General features: G+C 39.3%; 1 protein-coding gene across 4 annotated transcripts in view; it reads right to left on the bottom strand.

Moving 5' to 3' along the window:
• Positions 1–19,910, bottom strand: part of SLC38A1 (solute carrier family 38 member 1) — a 69,656-nt gene that overhangs the window by 37,182 nt on the left and 12,564 nt on the right. For 3 of the 4 annotated variants that reach the window (XM_028532088.2, XM_028532089.2, XM_036019141.1), the window contains exons 2-4: positions 11,543–11,658; positions 7,849–8,066; positions 182–257 (exon numbers count right to left, since the gene is read on the bottom strand). In XM_028532088.2, the coding sequence (XP_028387889.1) occupies positions 182–257; positions 7,849–7,970 (198 nt within the window). In that variant the 5' untranslated portion in view covers positions 7,971–8,066; positions 11,543–11,658. The remainder of the gene's footprint in view (positions 1–181; positions 258–7,848; positions 8,067–11,542; positions 11,659–19,910) is intronic. The other variant, XM_036019140.1, reaches the window with a different exon arrangement.

Here is a 19,910-nt window from a genome sequence, read left to right as displayed (position 1 = left end):
AAATTCTTCCTTCGTGGTCTGGTTATTTTGTTAATGGGTTTCCAGAGACAATGCATAGGACCTGAGGAGTATCCTGGTGAGTACAGATAGCTGCCTTTGGTACTACGCTGCATGAATTAAACACATCCGTCCCAATTTATGTGGTTAAAAAAATAAGCATACTTATTATTATGACACTTACATATTCATCACATTTCTTTTTTTCCAAATGGCTGTTTGTGAGACTTCTTCTACTTTCACGATCAGAAATAAATTTGCTGTAAAGACATGTATAATACATTTAACTGCATGGTAATGATCTGAAGCTTAACATTACATCTAAGGGGTTTATTACTTACCAAAACATATTACACAGGAAAAGTTACCAATTTAATTTCAAAACACTTTAATACTAATAAATTAAAACATTATATGCAATGTATGTTAACTTTTATGTAGCTTTTTCTCTAACTAAAAATTAGATAATGCCAAAAATACTACAAAGCTGCCAGGTAAAAGAATACTGGAGGCAAGATTCCTTCTGAGCTCACATTCCTGGAATATAAAGTTATTAAAGAGGAATTCTGTCTCCCCTGCAAAAAGGAAACAACTCTTTCCCCACCAAATATTCCTTCAGCACCGGTTATATGCACGCCACTAGACAAGGTGATGAAGGGAATGTGTGGGTATGTAAGAGAAGATGCAGACACTAAGCTGTAGGAGTTCAGAGGGGGAAATTAGGGTGCAAGAAGGCCAGGCATTAGTCTATGGTTAGGGGCAGAGCTAGGGCTTTAAGAAAAGCATGGGATTTTAAATGTGAGTTTGAATCCTTACTAGCTGTGAGGGCCTGGGTACGCTACCTCAGTTTCCTCTGTGAGATTAGAGTAACACTATTATATTATTTCATGGTGTTATTGGGAGAATTAAATTTTCAGTACAGCTCCAGATACAGAAGAAGGGCAACAGGCATTAATCATTCCTCCCAGGGCGTGGGGCTAGAGTTGGGATGCGTGAGATTCAGACAGGCTCAGTGGAGTGAACTATCTGCAAATATATAGAAGGAATTCAGAATGTTCTAAGAATCATATTCAGAATTAATATCAGAAAAGCATGGCTTCAATTTCTAATTTTTTAAATATTCACCATTAAAAAATTAACTCCACTTGTTGACAAATTTTGCATGTATTAGTAAAATGTATTAGGTTAGCTTTTTAGCTCTTCTTCTGGAAATTTAATTAACTGATCTTAGTAAGAACTAATAACAGTAAGTTTTTCACTAATAAATGTAAATAAAACCACTTGAACTGAACTATGCTAAAGAAACATACATCTTTAAAGCTTTTTTGAATAATGCTATGTTTCAGAATAAACCATTTTCAATGAAAAACAGACATCATTTCTCCTGGCTGGCATAGCTCAGTGGATTAAGCACGGGCTGCGAACCAAAGTGTCGCAGGTTCGATTCCCAGCCAGGGTACATGCCTGGGTTGCAGGCCATAAGCCCCAGCAACCGCATATTGATGTTTCTCTCTCTCTCTCTATCTCCCTCCCTTCCCTCTCTAAAAATAAATAAATAAAATCTTAAAAAAATAAAATAAAGGATAACTTCTGGATATATTAAAAAAAAGAAAAAGAAAAATAGACATCATTAATTTTGGCTTTATTTACCTATCTTTTTCATCTTTAATCCCAGGGGTCTGGCTTCTCCCTGGCCTTACTTCTCCAAGTTTGCATTATTTTGCCAAGATAAACCAAATACAGGCAATATACATACTACATACTTCCTCTGAGATCCTCGCCTGTATAAGCAGCACCAGTTGCAGTTTATTCCCTTCAGCATCTGCCTTTGCCTAGGACCTGCTCAGTCACTGAGAAAGATCAAAGGGAAGGTGAAGGAAACCTTGGTCTCCTGAAACAGGAGTGACCGCCGCAGCTAACCCCAGAATAGGAATGTCAGGCTGTGCGAAATTAAGATGAGATTAGGAATTCAGAGAAGGAAGAACCATTATTGGGAGGGATTAGCCAGAGGAAACTCACAGCCAGAGGCCTAAGAAATAGTGCTACAAGAGAATGGCATGATGAAAGCAGTATCTTTGGAGACCAACCTGGCACTTCTTTAGCATTTGGCTCTTCTTTTGCCCTTAACATATGAAATCTTTCCATAGAATTGAGGTTTACAGATCTGGCCAGAGAGGGGCATGGAAAAGCAGTGTTCCTTTTCACACAGGCAGCCCAAGGAAACATGGGTGCTGGACTTACCAAAATGAAATTGATTTCCAAAGTAAAACTGCCATTAAAGAAAAGACTGTATTTAAGCAGGCTCATTTTAATAATCAATTCATGTCTATCAAATCTTTATCCAGAATGTCCCCGATTTGCCTTTCTTGTGGAGGGACTTTTTTTCCAAAGAGAATTTCCATTACTTTTACAAAAAGGGACAAGCCTGAACATTTTCAAACAAACTGAACCAACAAACTGCCTGTGGCAGATGGAAGGTCCCTGGCCTGGCCACAGTCTCCAGAATTGGTGGTAGAGGACTGGTGGGCAGAAAAGAAAGGGATCCAGGCATTGCAACACAAGATAGAGTGAATAGAGTCAAACCTGCCCAATGAAAGAGGATGAAGAATAAGGCCCCTGCATGACTGCCAGCTCTCTCCTGCAGAACTTCTGCAGGATGAAGATGATGAAACTGACTGACAGAGCTGCTGGAATGAGTAACCATTGAAACACACTGCGAGTGGAGTTCCTCCCAGATTCTGCCTCTTCTGGTGCACTTTCTGCAACAAGACTTAACAGGTTTTCCCCAAAATCTTCACTTGCTGCCCCACTGAAAAAGTTTCAAGTATAAAATTCTTCACCCTGCAATGCCAGATACCACTGAATTTGATTTTGCTTCAGTGTCTCAAGCTCAGCTCTCTCTGCTCCTCAAAATGATCTTCCCAAGACGGGGTGAGGACTGAGACAAGATTATGGCAATTCTGAGAGTGCACGGCAGCACTGGGAATCCACTCTCCACCCAGGAGACCCTCTCTCCCCTCTCAGCCAGTGCCTTCCTGCCCATTCAACCTTCTTCTTCCCTGAGTCTTCTGGTACTCTGGTTTGAACTGAGTTTTCTGACTCTGTGCTACTGAACTCATGTGACATCCAGAGGGGATGTATAGTGCTCTCAGTCCCTCAGCTCCCTCTTAAATATACCCATGCATTAGCAACTCAGAGGAACCCTTCATAAAACAGATATGCATCTCCTATCTGGGAATTAGGGAGTGGCTTAAGCTGCAGGGAAATCGAGTTCAGTATGAATGAAGAACTTAAAGAAATCCTCTTTACTCTCTTCATATTTCAATTTTCTCTTCTCTTTGGTGTTTAAATCTTTGCATTGGATTTCTGTAAACTTTTTTTTTTAAACAAAATAAAACCAACCATTTCAGTCATGGAAAAGTCCATTCAAAATAACTAGGTCAAGCAGCTTATCACAAATTTCTGTTATCTTACCATTCCAAAAATGCAATTTTCTGTTAAAAAGCACTGACCTCTGGCAAAGAGGTTGAGTTAAAATTTCTCTTTATTCAATTAAAAATGGGCTGTGGGAGAAGGTACCTTTGATATGTGGTCTCAGGATGATAAAGGTATTATTTAAAAAGTTTTCACTGGGTCAGTTTGCATCCTGAAAGGAGGATTCAATCAACTGTTAGGTTGCTAGTTGTTCTGAGAACAAAACCAAACAAAATAGTACAGTGGCTGTTATGGTAACCTTCAATAGACAAAGCCTTAAAAAGGAGTAGACGTTATATTGAGGTAGTATGACAAAAGGCTGAGCAATACAGGGCAGTTATTTAAAACCAAAAATAAATCAACATCACCAATAATCGAACAAGATGGATTATACAATAGAAAGATAATCTTCCTACTTTAATCTCTACCAATCAGATTCTTACTAGATTATAGTGTTTCATTTGAAGATTCATAACACAAAACATAAATGACTGAACTTAGATGACCTTTTCTAGTTTGTTCCCTGAAATTCTAACATTCTATATAAAAGGATAAGAGAATAGGAGGAAAGAAACTGGAGAACAAGAAAAAATTAAAAAATAGTAGGCATTTAAAGAGAAGGCTGAGAGGTAGGCAAACCCTTACTTGGCGAATAAACTCTACTGAAAATAGGAGAAATCCAAACTATAATTATAACAGGAGCTATTAAAGCAAGGAAAGAATTTTCTGACACAAGAACTGAATATAGGAAGAAGTAACTGAATCTTGTTCTTTAAGGTGTAAAAAGATTATTAGAAGAAGAGAAGGGATAACTTTTCAAGGATCCTCCCAAATGATACAAATTTAGTACATAAGCTCTGAAGGATATACAGGGATCAAAAAAAAAGTGGTGGGGGGCGGGGCTGAAGCAGGATGTAGTGATAAGAGCTGCCCCAAATTCTTTTCAGAAAAATGTTAATGAGCGACGCTCAAACTTTGTTAGATACCCCCTGGGTCATGACAACACTAACTATGCATACAGATGAGAATAGTAAATAAATATCAAGATATGTGAGTATTTGCCTAGATACAGCTAGGAGAATGTACTAACATTCTAATAGCTTTATAGTAACAATAGTCAGCAATCATCCGAAACCTAAAGCAATGTTATTATTCCTTGGGGTAGACAAGAAAGAAGTGCTAGCCAAAGAAAGAGGATGCACTTTTATTGATAAAGACTCATCTCATACTAAAAGGCTTATTATTGCCAGGCACTGTGCCAAGTACTTTACACGATCTTCTCATCTATTTTTACAGTTGCATGTGGTTGGTAATATTATTAGCTCCATTTTATAGAAATTGAGTAACTTGACCAAAGTAACATTACTAATAACTAAACCACTGAACCAGGATTTTAACCTGAGTTGGCTGATTGCAGAGCCTACAAACACTATTACATTTAATACTCCCCAGCACTCCCATGAAGTAAAGGTATTACTACTACCCCTGTCTCACAGGCATGGAGCTGAAGGTCAAAGCACAAAGTCACACAAGCTCTATTGGTAAAACCGGGATTCAATCAATACAAGTCTAAATTCAAACCACTTAACTGCTCTTTCTCTCTCTTCTTTTTCTGTCTCTATTTTTCTCTCTCATTTAACAAATATTTTTGTAATGCCCATTCCGTACCAGGCACTATTATCTACCATTTCAAGGTAAAAGAGATACAAAGTTGACTAAGATAATCCCTTCTGTCCAGGAGCTCACATCTAGAGGAAGAGTCTAGAGCTTGCTACTCAAAGTGTGACTTATGGACCAGCAGTATGGGCATTACCTGGAAGCTTGGTAGAAATTCGAATCCTAGGCTCCACCCCAGATGTACTGCGTCAGTATCTGCACTTTAACATGCTTTCTAAATGTCTCATATGCACATTAAAATGGTAGCAGTATTGGTCTAGGGGACATTTGGAAAGGTTTGCTGTTCCAGGCTTAGATTTCTATGACTATAACCCAGAAATTAGGACATAAAATAAAACTGAACTGGAATAAGGGCAGATGTCCTAATGCCCAAATGGCTCTACTCTATTTTTGCCTGAACTTTAAAAAATGATTCTTATTGTATCCTAATGGGGAGTTTCCAGGCAAAGCTATTAGCTAGATGTCCAGGTAATCAGGGATCAACATTTGTTTTCAATATTTTCTCTAGCTTCCTAAAAAAGGGAACTGTTACATGAATGTTTATTGTTTGGGGGGATGTTCTCTTAGATGCACATAATTGGGCCTACCTTCCTTCCATCAATGTGAAAAAGCTGCAAGAAGAATGAGAGGTATTTAGGTGTAGCTTTTGCAGCAATCATGATGGGTTTTTTTTTCTGATTTTTAGTTACTTTTTTGGCTTCAGGCCATAAAATGTTGCTTTTAATTTTACTTGTCCTAGAGCCAAAAATAAAGTGAAGTTCATTAACTGTGTCAGTGAAAACGAGGAGGTAAGATAAAAGAAGCAATAAATGCATCACACTTTATTTGCAAGTATGGGGCCAAATTCTGCAAAACAAATGGTCAATACCCAAGAGCAAAGCCACTGTACCAGCTCACTGCCTTAGTCACAGTCTAGAGGGAAGTGAGCTCACTGGGAAAGGTGCCCAAGGGCCCTGAGTCAGGGGTGACAAGGGCTGCTCCCACCTACTGCAACTGGTAGCCACTTCAAAAACTTAATACTTTTAGTAAGTAAAACTTTTAAAGGTCAAGTTCAGATTCTAAACTGAGTATTATAAATGACTTAGATTTTAAGGCTTGCATTGCTTTGGGAATGAAGCTCCATTATTACACCAAAGCATCCTACTTGTGAAATGGTTGGAATCCTGTGCACAGTTAAGTGGAGGCCAGCAGTGACTACAGAACACTCCAGGAGTACAGAGTGTAAATTCATACTGGTAGCATTAATAGGACCAGTAAAGACTGTCTTTTCCACTAATGCCTGAGCATTACAATCAGAGGCAGCAGGACAGAGTCGAAAGACAAGGATTTCAGATGGACCTTTGTATGCCCTCCAGCAAGTTATTTTATTCCTCTGAGGCTCAGTTTCCTTATTCGTAAACTAAAATTTTTAATTTTCCTCATTTGCAAAAGAATACTTTGCATGATGCTATAAAGATAAATGGCAATATATGTAAACACAGCTGGCAGCTAAGAAATGTTAGTTATTATTAGTAATTACTCAGAAAAGATAAGAGAAGTAAACTGAAGTCCAACAATAACAAATATCGCAACAGAGTAAATGGTACTTGAATTATAATGAGGAAGTATATGGTTGGAGACCTAAACCCATTTAAGGAAGAGAAAAAAAAGGAAGGCAGGGCTGACATTTTTGAGTACACGTAAGTGATGGCAGCTGAGTCTTATGCTGGACGTTCATTTATTTATGTATACGCTTTATCAGAATATAGAAAAGACTATCAGGAAGTTTTTCTATGAAGATACCTGGTTAGGTGATAAAATGTTTTCATCTTCCTCTACCCCAATTTTCTTTCGACAAGCCATTTCCCAAAAAAGTGTAGCATCACTGCTTTTCTAGTAAGTAGTCCTGTATATTCCACTCTCTTCTCCTAGAAAGGGGGCTTTGTGCTTCAAATAAGCCTCATTGCTAATTCCCTTCCTGTTAAGGGATCCATACAGGCTGCCTATAAAATCGGTAGGTCTGAGAATGCTCCACCATCAATACAAATAGTAAGTAAAGACATTTGACTCTACTCTTATAACGTAAGAGACACAGAACCCAAAAGAGGTGGAAAGACATGCTGAGGCCAAGAGCTTCCAGACCAGCCCACCTGCCTCTCTAGCTCCTCTCACTCACGGTATCTTTTCTTTTCCTTTGGTTTCAGGTACTATTTCTCTACCATAGTTTCTCACAGAGCCATTTGGTCTCAACTATAGTTATTATTAGTTAAACTCCATGTTGTAAATGATACTCGTAATGATGTATTTGTAGCTTCAACAGGGGAATATTAGCAAATGCAACTTTGACCATTTGTTAGTTAAAAAGTGGGTGAGGTCAGGTGATGGTAGAGTGCACATTCAGATATGGGATGCAGCACCCGGCAGTCTGTCTAATTCAAAAGCACAGCGCTTTTGAAAAGTGAGGGCTGGTTGGGGTCCAACGTATTTACACATTTTTATTAGATTCAATTGAAAGATTTGAAAGAATGAATACATTACTTCCCTGTTTGTTTCATCTGCTCTCGCAGACTATGCCCAACAGATGTCACATAGGAAATTCAAATTACATCTTCAAATGGAGCTAACTTCAGTAATGAATAATTCAAGAGAATAACTGAAAATCAGAATATTTTAGAGACATTTCTTTTAGTAGATAGAAAGTGTTAGTAGAAAAATACTCACCTATTTATCTGACCATTTTCTACTTCTGTGAAGTCATTGGAGTCATTGCTGATGTTATCATCTTCGGGGACTGTCATGTTCTGCAACTCAGTTAATTCGAGTCCACTTTTGAAATGCATCATGTTTAAAAAGCCCCTGTAGTCAAAAAATTCTTCTAAATTCTCCTGTTCTGCGTGTATTTAGAAGTGGATAGCAGCAAAAATATAAGCTCGACACCCCTAAAATACAACACAATGAAAACCAGTTAAGATACGAATATAACTGTTGACCAAAAATAGTTTAAGTGAACCAATAGTTAATTTACTGATAATACAACTTTTACATCTTGCTACTTGATACATTAAGAGCCATCTTTGTACATCAAGTTATAAAGGCTCCAAATTGTATGCCTTTCATTAATCTCCCTCCATTTTTAGCTATAAAATGAGTCATGTCTACCCTGACTGGTATGGCTCAGTGGGCTGGGTGTCCTCCCACAAAGTAAAAGGTCACTGGTTTGATTCCAGTCAGGGCACATGCCTGGGTTTCGGGTCCTGTCCTTGGCTGGGATGCATGCGAGAGGCAACCGATGAATGTTTCTTTCCCACACTGATGTTTCTCACCCTCTTTTTCTCACTCCCTTCCCCTTTCTTTAAAATAAATAAAATAAAAAAAAAATGAGTCATGTCCCATAATCTTTATGCTCATGTTTTACAGGAATACCATGTCAGCAGCAGGCAATATAGACACCCTTTTATACAACACTGAGTTTAAAATGAAAACAAGCGGATCACTTTAATGTGTTAGCTCACAGGACACACATATAGCTGGGTACAGACTGCAGAGACACCAAAGCACCTCTGATTTGGCCATTCCAGTTGAATAAAAATGGAAATGTGCCATAAATGGCTTCATGAAGGATCAACACCCAACCCAGGGGCCACATAGCAAAGGACAAATCTGTGTTTTGAAATTTAGCAAACAGTTTATCCATCAACTGCAAGAGATTAAGTCAATCTCTACAATGAAATCACTCTATGTCAGGGAATTAGGGAATTAAAAATTCATACTCAGGCGATTTGGGTTAATCTACCTAAAACTGTATTTCCTCATCAGAGACAAAGACTTGCACAGTTCACATTTCCCCCCACGTAGGTGACTGTGATTTAAATCTCTGAGGGGGTCCCCAGTAGTGCACATGGAGGGGAACAAGTTTCAGACACACAACATCACACAGCAAAAAGCAGGTGGCATGAGTGGCGAATGCAATTTCAAAAGTAAGGCCTCCATATGTGCAGGAGCCTTACAGGGAGAGTCTCAGTGAGGCGATGAGGGCCATGGACTGAAGCAGAACGTCAATGAGATTTTTTTTCACCTCCAATGGTAATTGGATGACGTTTGACATTTTTTCTCATCCTGCATTCCATTAAGATGATTATAATCTAGTTAAGAGTCAAAATGCCCACCTGATATGCCCATTTGAACATCCTAGCGTGTCGAGAAGCATTTTGCTAATCGATAATATTTTCAGAACCCATAGAAAGTACTCTACAATGACACTTGTTTCAGAATTTTCTTCCTCTCTCCCTCCCCACAGCCAGGCCACACATTATTCCTTTTCATTCACACAGTCTCCTGTCTAAAATGAAACCTCCCAGGTTCCAGGATCCTATACAAGTTCCACAACATTAGTACTTTCTAATACCTCAGGTTCCAGGAGCGTCACCCTTCCTGCAGGGCAGAGCCTCTCCTGGGAAGCCAGGGAGATGTGAGCTCTATGAACTCCTGGTCTAAGGCCCGCCTGGCAGCTCGAGGCTGGTTCTTCTGGCCAGGGTGGTAGTTCTGGAGATTGGCCATCTCTAATTGCTTTTAGTGCCTTCACACAGTAGCAATGTTTACACCCTGTCTTTACTTTGCAAAAGCTGAAACGCATTAAAACAGCTGAATACCACCTTATCCCTTGGCCCCCTTGATGAAAGCTGCACAAATGGACTACGTGGGGCAATTTCCAAGAGCCTTGACACCCTGGCTCTCTCCCACATGGCTTCCTCAGAGGCTATGGAAGTGATACCACAGGGTGGGAGAAAGCTGATTCAGTGATGGCATTTCCAATCTGGATTAAGAAGTCCTTTTCCTTCCACAAACTGGTAGGAAATAGCGCACTAAACCAAGGCCTTCTGAGGAGAGGAAAGGTTGACTAATAATAGACTGGGAGTCTACTGTTCGAATTTAAACTTTCATATCAATGTATGCGTGAGTGCATGTGTGTGTGTTTATATAAATAATACACACATATATAAACATATATACATAAAACCAGACACTTAAAAAATGGACGAAAAGGGAAAAGAATAGAAAGAATATATGAAGTCCTGGCCACTAAAATTATGTCAGTATTAGGCAAATACCAATACTAAGTTAATCACATAGAATGTTTTTTTTCCCTTTAGCTTAGAGAAAAAATTCTTTTTCACAGTTCTGGAAGCTAGAAGTCCATGATCAAGTCCAAGCTTCCTTCAAGTCCAGGGGCCTGAGGCCCCTCTCTTTGGCTTGCAGAGAGATGCCTCCTTACTGCGTCCTCACATGGTCTCTCCTCTGTCCATGTGTTATGTACTAATCTTTTATTTTATTTATTTATTTATTTATTTATTTATTTATTATCCTTGCCCGGGGACATTTTCTTTCATTACTTTTAGAGAGAGAGAAAGGGAGAGAGAGGGAGAAAAACATTGATGTGAGAGAAAATCATCAACTTGGTTGCCTCCTGGCATGCAGCCCCACCACTAGGAGTAATGACCAGAACACCACCATTCAGAGAAGACTTGCTGTGTCATCTCTTCTAACAACTTTATAGGCACTTCATTCCTGGTATTTAATCTCTTTTGTTTAACATACGTAGAAAGATTTCTGTTATACTAAACCCTAATATTCTTAGTTTTATTTTTTCCTCCCTTTAAATTTTTTTTTTATTATGGGAACTTTATTAAGGAATCAAATCTGACTCGGAATTGAACCCATGACCTTTTGATCTATGGAACAACACTCCAACCAACTGAGCCACACTGGTTAGGGCCTCTTTTTTATTTTTTAGAATAAATTTTAATTGTTATGAAATCATCTGTCTGAAACCTAACTTGTTCTTAAAAATGAAAGCTGGAAAATAGAAAAAAATTCACAAAGTTAGTAATACCTGTCACTAAGGTGGAGGCCATGCTTAGAAAATAGTATCCATTCGATTTATATATTTACTGAGTGCTATGTGATAAAGGGACGTAAAAAGTTTGAAAAAGTCAAATTCAGGGATCTGAGGCAGCATCACAGAGAAGTCATGTTTGGACTGGCTCTTGAAAAAGAAAAAATTCTGATTCTAAAACTAAAACCAACTCACTGTAGAATCTTTAGAACAGACATTGTAGAAGAAATTCTACCACCCCAAAATGGCCACTATTAGAGTTTCATGTCCTCTTTTCTTCCTTTTCTTTTTTCCTTTCCTCCTCTCTAGATTCCTTCCTTCTTTCTCTCTATTTTATTTATGAGTAGGATCTTAGACCAATTCAACGTACTTTTTTATGTAGCATTACATTGTAAGGATTTTGAAAAAGTGTTTTTAAAAAATATTATTAGTTTCTTATTAATAAATACTATAGGTTTTTGTAGAAAAGTTATAAATTACAAGTAAATGAAGGAAGAAACAAGTAAAAAGAAGAAAAGTCACCTGTTATCTCAGCAAGCAGAGACGATCACTATGTATATATACTGGAGTATGACCTTCCAGGGTTTTTGTATGCACATAGATACAGAGCTGGTACACAGTAGGCACTCAATAAATATCTGTTAAATGAAAAGAATGAGTACAAATTAAAAATATGTATACATTTCCAAAAGTGAAAATCATACTATAGCGTTTTTATTTTTCACTATATTTTATTGTTTATGCTATTACAGTTGTCCCAATTTTTCCTCCTTCATCCCCTTCCACACAGCCCCCGCCACACTCCCTCAGGCAATCCCCACACCACTGTCTGTGTCCATGGGTCAGGCATATATGTTCTGTGGCTAATCCCTTCACCTTCTTCATCCAGTCCCCCCACCCCCCAAAGCTGTCAATTTGTTCTGTGTTTCTATGCCTCTGATTCCACTTTGCTTGTTAGTTTATTTTGTTCATTAGATTCCATCTATATGTGAGATCATATGGTATTTGTCTTTCACTGACTGGCTTATTTCACTTGGTGTAACAGTCTCCAGGTCCATCCATGCTGTTGCAAAAGGTAAGAGTTCTTAGCATTCCATTGTATAAACGTTGGAATCCACTCATCTACTGATGAGCACTTGGGCTGTTTCCAGGTCTTGGCTATTGTACATAATACTGCTATGAACATAGGGGTGCACCTATTCTTTTGAATTGATGTTTCAAGATTCTTAGGATATATTCACACCAAACATTCTTCACTTAAAAAGATATGGTCTCCTATACTGAGTTATGTCAGTACACACAGGTCTATACCATTACTTCTAATGATTGCTGAACTGTTTGAGCCATAAATTGACACCCAACCTATTACTACTGGTAATAGTAGTCACGCTGCTTGGTGAACATGAGATTGATAGGCAGAGAGAAGTCCAGTGAACATGAGACTTCTTAGTGAGGAGAAAACATAATCAACAGCACAGAAGCAGCAGGTGCATGTGGAGTTTAAGAAACAGAGAATTATAGTTTCACTGAAGACTGAAAGCAATTACCAGACTATACAATTAATTAAAAGGCCCGATAGGGTCATCATGTGAAGATCTTGATGTTAACAGAACCATAATTACTATCTCTGAATATTTATTTTAGGTTACAAATGATGGTTTACTCATCACAGAACATTTCTGATCCTTTACTGCATTATCATGTCAGTATGCCTACTGGTACATTTTATTAATAGCACCAATGTAAAATACATAAACTTATTCTCTGCTCTTCATGGTGTTAGGTAGCAAAGGAAAGGATATGCAGACGAACCTGTCTAGACTTACACTGCTTAGAGTCTATTTAAACAAGCAAGACATTCCATATTAAGTGACAATACACCATAAACCATTTGTATGATAGAATCAAACTATGTGGCAGAACAAGGAATAAGTACAGAAAGGCTTCAGAGACAGACATACATATATGTGTACATACAGGAAGGAAAGGAGGAAGGAGGGAAGGCAGGAAGGGAGGCTGGATAGGAAGGAAAATAAATGGGGCCTGGAGAACTCAGGTAAAGTTTTACCAAGTGTTAGGCCCTGCACAACACCTTAAAAAATGGTAGAATTTAGACTGGGGGATATGGAAGGCATTGCTTGTACTCAGAACAGTATAGGCAAAGACGACAAGGCCAAATGTGCACAGAACAGCCTTATATGAGCCTAGCTAGAGTAAGGGGAGCAAGAATAAGGGGAGCAAGGTGTATAGTTCTTGAGTAGTGGGGCTTTATAAGTTTGGTAAAAGCTGACTTAAAGATTGTAGAGGGAAAACCAAACCAAAAAATGTATTGTAACTTAATGTCCAAAATTACTTTTTGGGATAAATAAGCAAAAATACAATTTCAATTGCCAACACACTTTGTGGTGGATTGGCTTGCTCCATATTTGTTCCCACTCCTTTGTAGTCCAGTTCTACAGAGGATGGAAAATTGAAAAATACATTTCCCAGATTCCTTTACATCTTGGGTTCTAAATATGATTTAGATTCCACCAATCAAAGAGCAAGGTGCTGGGGGCAAGGCATCCATTAGGCTGGTCCAATCATAGCAGTGAAGCAGACAGCAATGGAGCCAGCAATTGTGTCTACGGGTTCCTGATAATCAGTTTTGGCTCAAGTGATGTATTCCTGGAACCTGTAGTTGAGACAATGAGAAACCAGCTTTCTGGTTTCCCAGCTTCCTGATGGAGGCACAAGTAGCAGGTTCCTTAGCAGGCCAGTTGAATGGTAGTATTCTGGTAATTATTCCTAGAGGCCCAGCCTAGACCTGCTGTGTCATCTCTTCTAACAACTTTATAGGCACTTCATTCCTTGTATGTAATCCCTTTTGTTTAACATACATAGAAAGATTTCTGTTTTACTAAACCCTAATATTCCTAGTTTTATTTTTTCCTCCCTTTAAAGTTTTTATCATGAGAACTTTTAAATATATATAAATGTGAACAGAATACTGAACCCTCCATGTACCAAATTCAACAATCAACAATCCAAGCCAATCTTTTTAATAAAGATTTTATTTATTTATTTTTAGAGAGAGGGGAAGGGAGGAAGAGAGGGAGAGAAACATCAATGTGTGGTTGCCTCTTGCATAACCCCTACTAGGGGCCTGGCCCACAACCCAGGCATGTGCCCTGACTGGGAATTGAACCAAGGACCCTTTGGTGCACAGGCTGGCACTCAATCCACTGAACCACACCAGCCAGGGCCAAGCCAATCTTGTTGAAGTTTTACCCCCACCAATACACAGAACTATGTTAAAGCACATCCCAGTATCCTATCATTTGTAAATAGTTCAGTGCATATCTCTAAAAGGGAAGAAGTCTTTTTTTCAAACAATGCCACCACATCACTGTCAAACCTAAAAAATAACAAGAATTCCTTAATATCACTAAATATCTAGTCACATTCACTTAATGTTTACATTTTTATGAATCACTTTTTGTTGTTGTTTTTAATTCTGAAGAACTAATAAAATCATACTTCTACTAGCTCAGCTCCTGAGATCAATCATGGTAGCCAGGTCAGCGGTTCTGAGAAAGTATTAGGCCTAAGGTTAATGATGGTCCTGGTCCTGTTCTTCCTACCATCTTTTCCAATAACTGAATAAGCCTGTTTACCCCCTGGGGTCTTTGAGTCCCTGGCTCTTAGATGGCAATACAACTTTATGACTTGCTTTTTCATATTTTAAAAAACCTCAAACAGACCAAACAAGCTAACTAAAATGTCAGGTATCCTTGCTTTCGGTTAGATTGCATTAATTCAATGTGATAACCCTAGATTCTGACTGGCAATTTCACATATCTTTGAGTAATAAAAATGGAAAATGAATTCATAAATTAAAATTATAGTCAAAACTCATTGAACAGTATAGTTGAGATCTGAATGTTGCACTGCATATAAGTTATACTTCAATTAAAATAAAAGCTTAAAATTGATAGTCAAAATCTTTGAAAACCGGAGTCCTTGGGAGATGGAGAATAATAAAAGTGGCCTTTGGTAGAGAACAGGCTGGGAGCCAGCCAGCAATCTCAAAAGAAAAGGTGTTTTCTCTGTCTTTCCTGAAGCCTCACAACTTAACCTGTGCTAGTGATCTCAGCCATGCTAGGGCCCTGTATTGCCACTTCCTCCCTATGGCATCCCTGACTTCTGTCAGGGCCACTCTCAGCCCTGTATCTGGAAAGTAATCCTGTCTAGAACCATGAACTACCACCTGCCGCTCCTCTCTTTAACTGCCAACAGTCTGAGCATCTTGCTCTTCTCCTCCTCACTCCCCGGAAACCATGCTAATTCTGGCTCCACCATTTACAATCTGTGTGACCCTGGGCAAGTAGGTTAAGTCCTCTTCGCCTCGGTTTCCTCTTCTGTAAAAAGAGATAAAGTGATACCCACCTCATACAGTCATTGTAATGTGCAGCACTTACAGCAATATCTGGCTTGGTTCTTGTAAACTATGGTGACTATGAGTGCTACTATTGCTACTACTTCCTAGTCAAGACAAAAGGACTGTTCATTGCCCTCCACCAACTTGCTCCTCCCTGCACCCTCCTAAGCACTGCTTTTTGGCCTCCTTTGCCAGCTCCCTTCCTCCTCCCCGCCTTAGTGCAGGGGTGGTTCTTCTGACCTCCACCCTTCACTCTAAGCACTCCAAATTCTTTCCTTTTTAGTTTCAAGCATGTAGTGTCATGTTCACCCCCCAGAGCATCTTTCAGATTCCCCCCCCAGGTATTTTCATTTCATAAAACTAGAATTCCTTTGTGTTATGAAATAGGATCTCCATCCTAAACAATACTTGATAATAATCCCACCACTTAACATGCCACATGTTTCTTCTTCTGTATAATGAGAGGGCTGGAGGGAGATGATCCCTCAGGTTCCTTCCTGCTCAGAAAAATTTCCAAACATTCTTTCTAGACTAGAGCTGCCCTCTGGACTTCTCCACGTGGATGTCTGCAATTACCTCAAACTCCACGTGCATAACCAGGCACATAGCCTGACCTCACACATCAGCTTTTCTATTTTCAGTTAAAGATAATGTTCTTTCTCCTCATCACGTAGACTTGGAATCCAGCTGGATATCACGGGAATGCTACCTCATATCTAATCTGCCAAAAGTCCTGTCAACATTCTTTCATGGTGTCCCTTCCCTTCCTCTCATTCCTCTCAGCGTCACCATCCTGACTCTGCCCGTTGCTTTCCTCCATGCTACTTGCTGACCCCTCCCCTCTCCCATGTACAGGTACAGATCCTTCCTTATATATGTCTTGCCCATTCCTCTTACCTCTCTGCTCATCATAATTGCTGCTAATGTGTACAGGATAAAGTCTAATCTCTGGAACCTCAAATTCAAAGACCAGGTTACTCATAATTATCTCTTTAATTTTTCTCTGCTATGACTTTCTTTCTGAACCTTCCATTCTGCAATGGATCTACTCCTATGCAATTTTCTGCTTTGTTCACATCTTTCCCTTGGTCCTGAACCTAATCCCCCACTACTTTCCATCAAGCCCATGACTACATTTCTTTCAAAGCCCAGCTTTCCTGTTTGCATGCTTTTTTATTTTTCAATGTATGCTTTTGTAATTTTCCAGTTTCAAACCAAACTTCTCTGTGATGTCTTTCTCCAATGACCAACCTGTGACTGAGTATATACCTCTGATTACATTACATTAAAGCAGTGGTTCTCAACCGAGGACAATCTTGCCCTCCTATCCTTTGCATGACATTTGTTAATGTCTGGAAGCATTTTTTGGTCCTCATATATGAGGGGGTGCCGCCAACTTCTAGTGGAAAGAGGTCAGGGATGCTGCTAAACATATAATGCACAGACAGCTGTCCACAACAAAGAGTTATCCAGCCCCAAATACCAGTAGTGCCAAAGGTGAGAAGCCCTGTGTTGCAGGAAGCTCACCCGATGATAAGTACTAACCATCTCTGTTTGGGCCAGAGAGGTGAGCTGCTCGCTTCCTGGGACACTGTCCCTTTGCATTTTTTTGTTAACTGCATCCGGACACCTGCTCCCGCAGCTCCATGTGCCTCTTCATCAAGGGCCCACCCATGTGATCTTTTGAATGTCTGTTATCAATATGCCCAGGCTATGACGTCTGGGAATTAACCTACCCATATTTAGGTGTTTTGAAAGTATTGTGATTTCTCTAAGACAGATAATATGGATAAACTTCAGAAGTTAATGAATTCAACCTGTAACTTTAGATATAGGAGGATGGAATGTGTATTTTTTAAATTGAAGCTGAATTTAATTAGAATACTCAATATACTTGAGCAGTGTAAATACCACTCAATTAAAAAAATCTTTCTCAACTAAAAATCCACACATTTAAATAATTATTAAAAACTTAGAAATTTAAACAACTTAGAAAATAGTCTCTCATCAAGGATTGCTATTGAACTAAATACAATTAATGGCAGTTGGTTTGTGTTTGAGTCCTGGCTATGACAGCTAACTCCCAACAAAATATTCTAAAACACAAAATGAAACAAAAACAGAAGATGAATTTTAAAGCACACAAAGTGGTACATATAAAGAGGATCACTTCTTTAAAAAGAAAAAAACACACATTTAAAAATATGCCTTTATTTAAAAAGAGAAAACAGGTTATAATCTAAGAGTAGATGAAGTTATAGTCTTTGAACAAGCTTCTTCCTTCTCTCTGGGCCTCTGACTTCTCACCATATTACAGGAAGGGCAGATTAACTGATACGCTCTCAAAGATCTCCCCCAGTTCTAAAACCCTCTGAATTTATGCTTCTACAGACTATTTCTTAATGGATCATAATCAGAAATAAAACTATGGGCTTGTGGACAAATCTTTTGAATAGCTGACTTACATGAGTGGTCCTCGGTCCCGACTAGAAATAGGAACCACCTCAGGAGCTTTTAAAAAATAACAGTGGAGACTGAGTTGTGAGTTGTGCGGCTCTAGGATGGGGCCATTTTCCCCTCACACATCCAGCAGTATACAGTGCTCCCTTCACGTGGCCAAATCTTGGTCTGTTTGGGCCTGATAAATTCTGCTGGCCTCACCCTGATGACTCCCTGAAAACCCGCCCCACCACAAAGGTCTGTGGGCACCTGGTGGGTGGCAGCTAAGCTTGATGTACCCTGGGACTTTTGCTGAGTAGATTCAGACCCAGCACTGGCACTGAGTTTGGACCTGTGTCATTCTGGTGAATACCACTTACTCTGACCTGGTGAATCACTGAGAACCTACCACATGCAACTTAGGTACTGCCAGAGGCTCTCTCAGTGACTGAACCTATCAGTCAGCCAGCCAGCAGGTAGGCTGCCTTGGGATTTTGCTGACCAGCCCCATGGGCCTGATGCTGGTCAAAGCTGGCCTTGGTGCACAGCTTCATCCTCCTGCACACACCCAGGCCCAGCAGAAGCAGCCAAAAATTATGGATTGCTTTGTAGCTCCAAACAGGTTGACCAGAGCTCATAACAGGCAGCGTCTGACGTTGATCTGTAGCAGAGTCCCTCCCAGGAGGCCCCAGAACCAACATACCCGGTGGCCCAGACAACATCATAGAATGATCCGATTAGGTTCAAAAGCAGCATATCTAAAGAGAGATCTTGGCAGGCGCAGGACCCTGTTGAGGTGAATTCTGTTTCATGTAGTCAGCACCTACAGAGCAGCTCATACGCTGTGGTCAAGGTTGATTCTCACAGTCAGCCAGCCTGAGAGTTGACCTCACACATGAAAGGGCCAATAGCAACGAAGGCTCAATTACAACAGGGGGACTCACATAACCCACACAGGGAGACATTCCTGGAGCACCCACATCCAGTGATTAAGGAGGCTGCACCACTGAGTCCCAAAAGACACTTACGTACTATACAAGCCCACCCTACCACCACTGGGAGTCATAGCAGATCTACCTAATACACAAAAACAAACACAAAGAAGCAAAATGGGGAGACAAAGAAACATGCCCTAAATGAAAGAACAGGAGAAATCTCCAGAAAACTAGCTAACTGAAATGGAGGCGAGCAATTTACCAGATATAAAGTTTTTAAAAAATGGTTATAAGGATGCTCAAGGAATTTAGAGAACTTCAACAAAGAGATAGCAAGCATTAAAAAGGACATAGAAACCATAAAAAAGAATGAGCCAGAAATGAAGAATACAATATCTGAAATGAAAAATACACTAAAAGGTATAAACACTAGATTGGATAAAGCAGAGAATCAAGTCAGCAATTTGGAAGGCTAGTAAGGATAGGTAAGGAACCTTCGGGACAACATGAAGTGTTAACAACATCTGCATCACAGGTGTACAAGAGAGAGAGAGCAAGGGACTGAAAGCCTATTCAAATAACTAAAAACTTCCCTAATCTGGTGAAAGAAAAAACACACAAGTCCAGGAAGTGCAGAGAGTCCCAAACAGGATAAACCCAAAGAGTCACACACCAAGACACATCATAAAATGGCAAGGTTAAGGACAAAGAGAGATGCCTAAAGCAGCAAGGGAAGACAGTTATTCACTTACAAAAGAGCTGATTGTTCAACAAAAACATTTCAGGCCAAAAGGGACTGCACAAAATATTCAAAGTGATGAAAAGCAGGGACCCACAACCAAGACTACTTTACCCACCAAGGCTATTATTTAAAAGTAAAGGAGAAATAAAGAGCTTTCTAGATAAGAAAAAGCTAAAAGAGTTCATTACTACCAAACCAGAATCACAAGAAATGTTAAAGGGTCTTCTTTAAGAAGAAGAAAAAGGAAGAAAACACAGAGGAATATAGTTATAAAAAATAAAATGGTAATAAATATGTTCCTATCAATATCACTTTAAATGTAAGTGGCTTAAATGCTTCAATCAAAAGATATAG

Source organism: Phyllostomus discolor, chromosome 2 (assembly GCF_004126475.2).
Source record: "Phyllostomus discolor isolate MPI-MPIP mPhyDis1 chromosome 2, mPhyDis1.pri.v3, whole genome shotgun sequence".
NCBI lineage: Eukaryota > Metazoa > Chordata > Mammalia > Chiroptera > Phyllostomidae > Phyllostomus > Phyllostomus discolor.
Note: the sequence above shows the minus strand (reverse complement) of the source record. Positions and strands in the feature narration are given on the sequence as shown.